General features: G+C 40.6%; 1 protein-coding gene across 1 annotated transcript in view; it reads right to left on the minus strand.

Moving 5' to 3' along the window:
• Nucleotides 1–4,710: 4,710 nt before the first annotated feature.
• Nucleotides 4,711–12,659, minus strand: part of DHTKD1 (dehydrogenase E1 and transketolase domain containing 1) — a 58,338-nt gene continuing 50,389 nt past the window's right edge. The window contains exons 15-17 of the mRNA XM_073652386.1: nt 11,904–12,073; nt 11,082–11,167; nt 4,711–6,087 (exon numbers count right to left, since the gene is read on the minus strand). Of these exons, the coding sequence (XP_073508487.1) occupies nt 5,986–6,087; nt 11,082–11,167; nt 11,904–12,073 (358 nt within the window). The 3' untranslated portion in view covers nt 4,711–5,985. The remainder of the gene's footprint in view (nt 6,088–11,081; nt 11,168–11,903; nt 12,074–12,659) is intronic.

A 12,659-nucleotide genomic window follows, 5' to 3' on the forward strand; every position in this document is an offset into this window, starting at 1 on the left:
ACAGAAAAGGTGGAAGAAACGGTTCAAACCATCCTTGGAGAGTTTCCCCAGTCTTTGTCACAGGTGAACCAAGCAATCGTGGTACCTGTCCTGACCTTTCCCCAAATAGCCTCACTGGAAGCCGCAGAGACTCTAGAACACCAGAGAGACCAGACTGCCCCAGAAACAGATGCTTCATCAGCAGCGGATCAGGAGAATCTACCCCCTGCTAGCGGTGAATCTGTCATACCCATGGTGAGTCAAAGAAGTCGTAGAAGACTACCAAGCCTACCGGTATTATCTCAGACTAACCATAGTGTAGTCCACACTGAGCCCACCACACCAGCTGTAGACACTAGCGACCCGGGTAGGTCATTGGCAACTACTGTGCTGTGTAGATCAACCCGTAGTACCATAGGTCAGCTCCCTGCCCGTTATAGGGACTAAAAAGTAGTAAAATAATAGTATATGTCATATAGTTGCAACCATTAAATATGAGAGCCTACAGAGACTTCCTCTAAGAACTTTTAAGTAATCATGAGTATATATAGTTAATAAATTGATGGACAAATGGACCACAATACTAGGTGTGGTCAGGACAATGTTGAATAAAGCTAATTGTTGGCCTTGAAAATAAACCGCAGGCGTGGCCGAAAACCAGGCCCACCAACAGAGTGCCCTGAAGCCACGCCCAGGGACGATACACGAAGTGGGTTGAGGCGGTTCCCACCAACAAAACTTCAGGTATCCGGAAAAAAGACAATTCCCGGATAGTGGTGTAAAGACTAAGCGCCGCAATGACTGCTCTCAATTCTAGTTTGGTTTTTGTTATTCTACAACTTTTGCCTTTTTGAGACTTTGTAAACTATTTGTAATGTGAATTGTTATTATTGTTAATTGTTTAATGCTAAAGGTGTCCTCAGTCCGGGAGTACTGAATTTAACTAGGGGGGAATGTGGCACCCCAGGGGTCCGGTTGCCACAGTGGCATTGCCTCCCTCACAGGGGGTGATGCTATGCCTGGAAGCAAGGAGGGGTCCCCTAATCAGGTATACCAGCATACAACACTTTCCTGGCTCCAGACCAGAAAGGGGAGCTCCTCCCCTTCAAACTGGAATCTGGAGGTGGGGTTAGTTAGAGTGAGTTGAGAGGAGTTGGAGACAGGAGAACGACGAGAAAGGAGCTCGCCCCAGAGAGAAGCACAAGTGAACCGGACACCGGAGTCCGTGGTTGTGGGGCACTGAAGGCCCAGCGGCTGAATCCGGAGGGCAGGAGACTGCAGGTCTCCTGGCCCCACCAGACACCCGGTGGCATCATAGGGCCAAGCACCGCCACGTGGGAACTACACTTGAGAAAGGCCCGAGCTGCCTGCCATACGGGTGAGGAAGAGACGTTTTACTCAGGGACGAGGGCCGCAGCATAGCTTCAAGCAGCAGGGCCAAAGAATAGCGCAGAGGGAAGGCCTACAACTCTACCTGGCGAGGTGGATCCCCAACTTGCTTCCAGGCCGCCCGGACCTCCACTACCAGCTAGTACCTGTGTCCCGGTCTGCGCCAACAAACCGCAAGTAAAGATAGAGGAAACCGCCATTAAACTGTTGACTGGTCATTATCTGCGCCATCACCTGCATTACACATCATATTTAGAACAAGCAGAGGGAAAGCCAACCACTGGGAGCTGATATTACAAGCCAGGGAAGGGGCCATTAGGCCTACATGTTACCTGGCTATTAATAACAGCTCACAACTGTTTGATTAGTGTTTACTGGCAAGATTACAGCGGGACCCCAGAAAAAAAATGGAAGTAGGGTCCCCCTATAAAATCGAACCAGCAAAGGCTAAACAGACAGCTGTGAGCTGATATTAATAGCCAGGGAATGGGCCATGGATCCTAGCCCCCTTCGTGGCTAGCAACATTAGCCCTCAGCAGCCCCAGAAATGGCGCATCTATGAATGGATGCTCACGGTGATCTCACGGAGTTCACCGCAGTTCATCGTCCCGGGTCGCAGTGAAGTGAGCCTGGGAATGCACCTTCAGTGACCGGCGGTAACATCTATGAGGTCACCGCTCGTCACTGAAGCTGCGATTGCAGCAGCTCATTGTGTCCTGGTTTACAGCCTGGACAGTAGCATCATGGCACTGTTGTAAACCAGTTATCGTAGACATTGATTACAGCATGTCGGACTAGTGAGTATTATGGGTTTTTTTATTTTTTTGATTATTTTTTTTTTACAGGAGACACGGGCTTCGGGGGATCAAAGTGAGTATAAGTGTTTGTTTTTTTTTATTCTTAAATTTTACACCTGTTGTAGACAGCTGGGGCTGAATACAACTCTCAACATTGTCTCTTGCTTGCGTTGATCTCAGTGCGAGCAGAGAACAATTATGAGAGCGGCTTCCAGCACCCAGCGCTGGGGAACAGCGCAAACTGTACTGCTGATTCCCAGGAACCGGTATGTTTCATGCTGAAACACATCCATTTGTGGAAATTATTATTATTTCAAGATCTATTGATTAAAATTAACTTTTGTTTGTAGGAAAACCCCTTCAAGTACTCGAGTTACAGACTGTGTAGTATAAAGGTGCCCATACACATTAAAGGGGTTATCCACTACTGGACAATGTCTTATTAAGGTACCCATTGAGGTGATAATATAAAAAATTGACATATCCTAGACTAGTGCCACTTCCTCAGTAGTCAGTGCTGCTTCCCCTCCTATGCTTCTTCTGATAAAGCCAAAATGCGAACACTTCAGCCATTAAACAGCAGCTGACTGAGAATAATAATTGATCAATTCTGGCAGAGAAGGAAGCAGATTTCTCTGATTAGATACATTACAAAGTTGACTATTTTCATGTGTACTACTGACCTATGAAATAAAAATTTAAAACGACGGTTACAATTTAACCTTTCAGTTATGTATGACTGCACACGGCTGAATGGTTTTTTTTTCTTCTGAACTCACCAAACAATCAAAAACAAGCTGAATTTATATCTGAGATATTTATATTAGGGATTTTTTTTTTATGTCCTACATTCTTTTATAATAAATAGAGGTAACATTAGAAAAACAGCACAATTCATAATAACACATTATGGTAATGAAATCAACACATACATAATAATCACGTTTAATTATCTTCCAACTGCTTTTTAGATACATTATCATACAAAAAAATGTAAGAACTTTTAATTGAAAACAGATACTGTGAATTCTCAACACCACCAAAGGTTTACTATTATGTATTTTGGCCTTTCTAGAAATTTTGCCAAAATCAACATATAAAAGGAAAAAGAAGAGGTATGGTAATTAAGGTTACCCCCACAAGGGGTCCAGTCATGTTCGGATTAAAAAATAATTAAAATAAGAAGGATAATAGGGAGTTAAAGGCTCTCTTCTATCCTCTAAAGTCCAATTCTGTCCACTCGGGAAAAATAATAAAAAAAAATCATAAAAATGTGCTTATTTAAAAAGGAGCCCTTAATTACAGACATCACTGTCAAACATTCGGGTTGACTGCTGTGGTATAGTGCAACATTCACCTAAAACTGTATTACTATTATATTTTATGCTATTGTTAATGGGCTGTCAACTACTCAGACAACCCCTTCTTAAAAGGGGATATCCGGGACTTGGAAAAAAAAAAGTGCCTAAGCACTAACAGGCGTTGTAGTTGCTAACAGGGGCAACTACCTGCCTGTTGTACCCGACGCCGGTTATTGACCGCTCCGGTCAGAGATTCAGCTGATCCCTGTCAACAGAGCAGTGGTTTCTCTTCCTGTTGACAGGCCAGGACTACTGCCGTCATACTGATTGACAATCGGCTTCCCTCAATTAGGCAGCAGGGAGCCAGCTGTCAATCAGCATGACACCAGTAGTCCCACCCTGTCAACAGGAAAAGAAATTGCCGCTCTGTTGCCCTGATGACAGTGGAAGTCTGTGACTGCTCTGTGCTGGCAGAGAATGGCACCGGGCTCAACAGGCAGACAGGTAGAAACTACTTACCTGTTAGTGCTTAGGCATTTTTTTTTAAAGTCCCCTTTAAATACTATATTCCCGAGTGTAATATGAAAAGATCAGATACTCTCCTTCCAAAGAGATGCCGTTCTAGGCATGTCAGTGCCAGGTCTCTCATGTGACATTGGCAGCAATGCTTACATGGCACAGCAATCAGCGGCCGCTAATGGGTTGCAGTTCTCACACATTCTTCAAACATACAAGGTTCGTCAGAAGAAAGTGAGAGCAAATCAGCCCACTAGCAACTGCTGACTGGCTGCAGTTGTCACTTGGCATAACAATGTCATGCGAGTCCTGGTAGATGTCTCCCTGGCAAGGTGCTGGTGGTATGTTATTATTAAAGAAGTTGTCCACTACTTTGACACTGATGCCCTATCCATAGGATAAGGCATCAATGTATGATCGGCCTGGGTCCCGCACGTGGCACCCCCGCCGATCAGCTGTTGTCGGTGCCGGTGGCAGCGGCAGCTGGCCGGAAGTCCTTGCCTGTGGTGCTTGGCAGTCAAGTTGTAGTTGCCGCCGCGGGGTACTGCACATCCGCTTCCTATTCAATTGAATGGGAGGCGGATGTGCAGTTACAACTTGCTGGCCAAGCACCGCAGGTAAGGGCTTCCGGCTGACGGCCAGTGCCGCCGGCACCGATGTCAGCTGATCGGCGGTGGTGCCGCGTGCGGGACCCCGGCCGATCATACATTGATGCCCTATCCTAGAGATAGGGCATCAATGTCAAAGTAATGGACAACCCCTTTAATTTACACTGGGGAATACAATATTTAGGAAAGGGTTGTCGATGTAGCAGAAAAACCCTTTGAGAGATGCGATGCATACATCTGCACATATCTATTTTCAATCACTTGTGAACCGAATTTTGTTTTCCATAAATAAGGCAACAGAAAGTGAGGCGCACTTTGCACAATAATGTTTTAACAGTATATATTACAAAGTGGTTATGCATAATCTGTGAGCAGGGAGTACGATTCCAATAGACTAGAGGGTACCAACCAGAATAATACCAGCAAAATATTGAAAGAAGGATGCACATTGAGATTGTCTAATGTATATATAATAAAAAGGGTAAAAAGCAGAGATGGTGACAACCCTTCTTACATTAAAGATAATTCATGGGATGAATATTAATCTGCAGCAAAATTTCAACTGAATATACTGCAAAAAATGTTGTATTTTCTAAAAATGTGTTTGCACGTTGCAGCCACACTGCAGTTTTTCCACAATGGCAGTAAAAACCACATCGTTTTGTCACAATTTTCCAAATTCTACTGCAGCTGCAACGTGAGACCATAGCCTTTGGGTATTCTCACACATAGCCTTTTTTATGTTTTTTCAGTATGAAAAACACAAACTATGGACAGAAAACCGGAGTGCTTTGGCAATGTTTTAGTAATGTGTTTTGGCATGTTTTTTTCTTTTTGCAGCTAACCAATTTTGATTTCAATGATGACAAACATTGAAATACAAAAAAAATTAGACATGCTATAATAAATGTATCGTCTAAATTAAATACATGTGAACAAGCACTTTTTGAGTATTTGCACATACCACAGTGATTGTGAAGCAGAAATCTTCACCAAATTGCACAAAAATAAATGGATTTTTTTCCCAGATGTACTATTTAAATAAGGTATGCGCATTTCGCATCTTTAAAAATTGAGGAACAGCTATTACAAAAACATTTGTAAATGCCATATAATTCCTTGACCTAAAAAGGTTGACCTTTTTTGTCCCCATCAATAAAACGAGACAACCCTTTAACATATTGCAGTCATTGCAATCTAGTTGACGGTCTTCATAAAATGGAAAAATTCCACCAACACTAGCAGAGTAAAAAGTAGATCAGTGCTTTGATCCCTGTCCCGAGACGAATGAAGGTTTACACAGCAGAATTGGCTTGTGTCATCCGATTACTAAAATGTTCTTGAAGAGAAGCATACAGTCCAAAACTAATACAAGTAGAAAGTACTGTATCCTAGTTATATAAAAGTTTTTCTAATGATATCTTCTTGTTGCTGGTGGTGTAGAATCCCGATTCCCACTGCAGGTGCAGGAAGGGCAGGTCTGCTTACGGGCTGTAGCTAGAATGACAAAAAAACACCCATAACATTTTTTTGTGGGTAAAGAGATGAGAACTAGCACCAAAAATGTCATTAATGTGTGTAGGTGATGGACACAATGCACCTCTTGCCTCACCTTGCACAAATTACACATGCCTAAAACATGTAGTCCCCCTTAGGGTATATGCACACGCTTTTTTTTTTGTTCAGGTGAATTCTGCTTGAACCCTGCCTGATAAAGCGCTAAAGGATGGCAAAAAGAATAAACATATCTTCAGCAATGTAAAAATGACTTGCTGTGCATATATTCCGTCTTATTATAACCCTCATTCACCCAGAGCACCTTAGAGTTTACTACAGATAGCTCTGAGGTGTGATATGAATGTGCTCCCCTGCTATGAATGAAGCAGTGTGAGCTATAGTATTATTCGCTGGCTACCAATGGAGCAGTGAAATCAAGGAGCTAGTAATCAATTTCTAGGCAGTGACCTGTGTTAGCTCCCACAAATATTATGGTCTATATCTGTAGTAAACTCTAAGGTGCTCTGGGTGAATGAGGTTTATAATAAGGAGCTCTATGACAAGGCTCTATGATAGGCAATTGGGCCAGTGTGCAATATACAACTAATTGCACTTTATGAAGGGGGTCTCCCTTCTTGGTTTAGCTTTTCTATGCCCTCTTTCATCAGTTGGGGATTTGAAATATCAGTGAGTCTAGTACCTCCATATATTATGAGCTGATGCTGGACATTTATTTGTCATTTTTAGGTATATTAATACCCATGGTGTGTCATGCCTATGCAGGCACACTTGGGTAGACTGCACACAAGCACGGTGGATTTGGTATATTGTTATTTTACATATTCAATAAAAGTTATATTTTATTATGTTCCACCGCAGTCAGTGATATACTATATTTGTTGGTAAATTGTGAGTTGGTAGGTCCTCTTTCAGTGATTAACAAGCTGCAAGCTTTCGAGACTACTCAGGTCTCTTCATCAGGTATAGTAGAACACAACATCTTAAGAGTCACATATTTATACACAATAGGACACAGAAATAATGCAATAGATGAGACAGGTGACGTAAAGCAGAGCTATTACTGTGGGAGAGAGATAAACAGTTCTGGTTGTAAATATTGGATTAATTCATAGATAAGGAGTGTGAAAGTTTTATTAACCGGTGATTGAGGCCTAGTCCAGGGTTGTGATGACCCCACAGGTTGGAGGAGCACATTCCTTAGTTGATGTAGAATGACATAAATCCATGCGACACATTCATTCCTGCTCTGAAGGTGTCAAAAGTCACCATGAGTTTATATTCCCAAACTTTTCTGTCTCAGATTTGAAATTACCTTTTAATACCAATAATTTCACATGTGTGATGCTGTGATCAGGGAAACAAAAATGCTTGGCTACAGGTAGATCTTTTTTTTTCTTTTATTGTGTGGCGATGAGAATTCATCCTTGTCATAAGTTTTTGCCCCGTCTCCCCTACATACAGGTCCCCATATGGACATTTGGTGCATATAATTAAGTACACTACATTAGATGTGATACAGCTGAAAGTACCTGGGATCTTGTAGTCCTGATGTGAATTAAGCATCTTTATCTTGTCTGTGGTCATTATAAGTGGACAGGTTTTACATTTTTTTCTGGTTTCAGGGAAAGGTACCTGTAGCTGGTGGAGATGACAGGGAGCTTCTGACAATGATGCTTCTTAAATTTGGGCTGCCTGAAACACAGAAGTGGGGGGTCTGGAAATATGGACTGTAGTCGGACATGTTTTCATGTTTTTGTACTAAGAGTTGTAGTTTCCGTCCAGCTCTCCTTAGCGCCTCCAGATTTGGATTGTAGGTGACTACTAGAGGCACCCGGTTGCTTTCTTGTTTAGTTTTGTAATGTAGGAGATGATTTCTTGATATTCTGGTGGCTCTTGTAATCTGGTTCTCAATTGTTCTTGGATAGTAGCCCTGACTCAAAAAGGTCTTTTTGAGGCCACTAAGTTGTATGTCTCTATCCATAGGGTTGGAACATATCCGATTGTATCTGATGGCTTGGCTGTAGACAATGGAGTTTTTTTATGTGTTTTGGATGGAAACTGTCCCATTTAAGGTATGTTGGACAGTAGATTGGCTTCCGGTACAGGGATGTCTCCATTTCATTGTTCTGTAGCTTGATGGTGTCCAAAAAGTTAATTTCAGTACAGGAGTAGTTGAGTGTTAGGTTGATGGTTGGATGAAATCGATTAAAGTGTTTGTGAAACGTCTTCAGCTGTTGCTCAGACTCCGTCCAGATGATTAAAATAAGCTTTTCTAACAATTTAGTAGTTGCTATACAATAGGAGCAAATACCATTCCATACAATCTACAAATAATTTCCTTTATTTATATACAAATACAGTACAGACAACAATAAATAGAGTGGACACAGACACAGATTTTATTATTGTCTGTATTCTAAGTGTCTGAATAAAGGAAATTATTTTTAGAACCTATGAAGTGGTGTTTGCTCTTATTATATAAAAATTGCTGGTAGTTTTTGGAGAGTCACACCCAATGATCACTAACTAGGCTGTATTGTACACTTGCTTTTCTAACAATCAGCCACAATGCACAAATTAAAGGGTTTACAAATTTTTGGGAATATTTGAAAAATAAAAAACAAAATTCTCACCGCACTACCAAGGACTCATAAAAAGCACCCTAGATTCCTCTGTTTTAATTTAGTTACATTTCCTTAAATATAGCTTTTCCCATGGTGCACATCGGCTTGTTTTCAGGCCACACTTCAGGTCAATGCCACATTGCCTAGAGCTGGCTTCTTAGCCAGTATCAGCCTCTACATGCCATGAATCTATACAGAAGAATCTTCACACAGGAGGAACATTTTAGGCTCTGCTCTGAGCATGAGTAAAAGAAACTAAGTTTGAACTTGTATTTCAGTATTCCTGGTAGACCTTGTCAAACAATCTGCATTAAGGCAGCTGAAAGGGAGCAAGGGAGGTGGAATAGCCAGGAAGCAAGGAAACCCCTGAGGATGGCATCACGTAACCCATGGTGTGATCACAAAAAAAGTGTATGCATACAGTACATTTATAAGAAACAAATAAACATCTAAATCTATCTTTATACAGGCAGTTCTGTGTTGGTTTGTACACTTTTGTGTGTGTATGGAACAGTGTGTTTTTGACTTTGCTAGGCATCCAGTAAGATGGTAAAATTCATGCAATTCAGAAAGAAGCTTAAATTAACAGGAAGACAGACCAAAATTAACTGTTCAACTACTAGTTTTACAATTTGAGTCTGTTTTTGTGAGATTCTATTTGAAAAGCACTATATACAGATGTGTCCTTCTTGAACTACTTTCTAAACCTGATATAAAGCGATACGGATGGCATGAGATGTTAAAAGAATATATATATATATATAAAAAAAAAAGTAGCTCCTGTCGGCCATCCATTACCTCTTATAAAAAAAATGTATACACGAAAGGGAAAATGGTCAGTAGGATCAACCATCTTAAGCCATCTATATAAGCATGCAGATATATAAAAAGACGGGAGGTCACTTCCAAACAGAAAGACAAATGTGAATAGGTGCAAGCTAAGAGAGACACTCTATATGTAACTAACAAATTAAAGCTGCATCAAATGAAAGCTGTTAGTTAAATATAAAGTGGCTGTCTTATCTTGAACCTGTTCACATTTGTCTTTCTGTTTGGCATTGACTGTCAGTCTTTTGATATCTATAATACACACCTTCTAACGGAGCACGCCACCCATCAGCCTATGGTGGTTTTAAATAGAGCTTGATCCTACCTGCCCATATATTTGTAGGCTTTTAGCCCGGGAGAGGTATCATGTCTGGGTCCCAACAAAGGGATACACCTTGTCGCTGGCTATTGGGCACACATGAATTGGCCAATTTATGCCCCAAGTACCTTGATTTTTTACTTATTTTCTACAGCAGTATTGCAATTCCAATTTCATATATTCAATATTTACGTACTATAGCGTTTCAGAGTGCAGCTTTAATTTGTTAGCTACATACATGGGCATGCAGGTCATAGAAAGTTGAATAAAATGATACCTCGATATTTGCGATCCTATATCTCGTTCCAGAGAAAGCCACATTTTTTTATATGTAAATGAGCTGTTAAGATCTATGGGTGGGACACACATCTTGCATGACAATCTGCCTCCAGAGTTTATATTACATGAAAGAGGGCGTTACCAGTGTGACATGTAGTGACTGACACTTTGCTCTCATAATCACACACAGCTCTGCAGTGAGATCAGTGCTAACCTAGTACAGCAGAAGTGAATTTTGTCTCATCGCAACAACATTTGCAGGTGTCCTCTCAGCTTCTATCTCACAGGCAGTCAGTGTAAGTGAAAGGCAGTGGAGCAGAGCTGTGAGCTCTGAGAAGACGACTGCAAATGTGCTTGTTGTGTTTGTAATGAGACAAGGTTCAACTCTGTTGTACTGTGTTGGTTATAATCAGGCACAGCTCTGCAGCAGAGCTGCCAGCATTATGAGAGGACAAGTGTTGCTGCAAATGTTTGTAATGAGACAAAGTTCACTTCTGCTGTACTAAGCTAGCACTGATGTACTGTTAGTTCTGATCTCACTGCAGAGCTGTATGTGATTATGAGAGCAAAGTGTCAATCATTACATGGCTCACACTGGTAAAGCCCATTTCATTTAGAATAATCTCATGGAGATTAGTGTCGGGCCCATAAATCGTAACAGTTTATTTGCATATAAGAAAAACAGATTACTCTGGAATAAGACATCTGATCGTAGATCCTGAATGCCCATATAGACAGCTTAGGATCGTTGATCCTACTGACAGATTACCTTTTACTGGATGGCGTGATAGCATTGAATTATCACAACAAATTGTATATCTCCATGCAATTCAAGAAATATTAAGAGTGGACACATCTGTTATTAGATATAGCAGTATGTAAGCTGGATAGTAAAATACATAAACATTATATAGAAACCTTACCTTCCGCCCCAACTGTTTCTCACACCTAGGTGCAACAAAAGACCAAGCACCCATATTTTGTGGCTCTTCTTGGCTCCAAATGAAATCTTTAAAAAGAAGAGTACAAGTAATTGACTTTGGATCGAGCTTTCTATTTATTGGCGCTAAAACACAACTACAACTACCACTGATTGTGGTAAAAATCAATAACTTGTAGACCTATTGTGGATTTAATTTTTTTCTTCCCTTTGAGGAAAATTATTCCATTTGAAACTTAATACAATAACAATCGTAAATCATAAATATTACTGAAAATTTGCAGCACACAATTTCATTGAGCATGGTGACATGGTTTGTTTTCTTTTAAAAGTCGTGGAGTGGTGTTTTAAATGTACCGTAAGTCCCCTGCCCCCAGTTTAATTCTCACCTTCTGACGTTTTCATGTTTTCACCACCGCTCCCGTCTGTCACAGGCGAAAAGTGACCTGTCGGCAGTTCCAGTGTTTCATGGTGCGGCGGTCACTTTTCAATGCACGTCTATGAGAGCCTTGTTCTGGCCTCATTCTGGCTCTCAGACTTGCACTGAGCTCTTGCAACATAATTTCTGACTGCCGGCCAGTCAAAAGCTACTGTCACAAGATGGTGTCGGGGGACCAGAGGGGTGGCTAAAATCAGTGAAGATGCCAAAAGGCGAGTATGTGACCGGGGACTTACATTTAAAGCGCCACTTCAGCGCTTAAAAACAAAATGCTGGAGTGGTGATTTAACCATGGATAACACAAGATTTGTTAGATGCATTTACCAGAGATATGAACTTTATGAGAAACAGAACCCTTGGACTCACCTTTAGCCTTTGGATATTTGCCCATTTCATGCTGGAGTGATTCTAATGGAAATGGACATAATTCTTCTATCCTAATAATGGCATATTTGTGTCCTTGTTCTCCCAGTGTTTCTTTATGTTTAGCTAAAGCATAGTAGTGTTTCCCAGAACAGAAAATGACCGTGCTAACGCTGAAGGGAAAAAAAAGATACAAGTACAGTAGCAGTGATGTATTCGTGAAACTTTATCAAAGTCAAGATTTCATTTTATAAATGTAATTTCTAGTTGGGTCAAAGAAGTTATACCTTTATAACATTTGCCCCATGGTTTGGATATAGTAGATAGGAATAGAAAAATGTATAAACATACATTCAGGGCCTTTCAGAGTCGTCCAATAGATGAGAAATCATATTTTAGTTTTCAAAAAAAATTGGGGGCAGTGCCGGCATTTTCAGAGATCCATTACGTTTTCATTTTTCGATCAATGCATCTGTGTGAGGGGTTATTTTTTGCGGAACGACACAATATTTTTATTGATACCAATTTGAGATAGACGTTTTGAACCTAATTACTGCATTTTTCGTAATATTGCAGAAACTCAAAAAAACGTAATTTTTTTTATAATTTGATAAAGCGGATTTTTTTTAATGTGGCGATACCACGTATCTGTATTTTTTTGTGATCTTTATTTTAAAGAGGAAAACGGGGGATGATTTGAACTTGTGTTTTTTTATTTTTTCATATTTTTTAAAACTTTTTTTTAATTTTCATTGTCCT

The sequence above is a fragment of the Phyllobates terribilis genome, unplaced genomic scaffold (assembly GCF_046119375.1).
Source record: "Phyllobates terribilis strain yellow unplaced genomic scaffold, ASM4611937v1 Scaffold_11__3_contigs__length_659146591, whole genome shotgun sequence".
Classification (NCBI taxonomy): Eukaryota; Metazoa; Chordata; class Amphibia; order Anura; family Dendrobatidae; genus Phyllobates; species Phyllobates terribilis.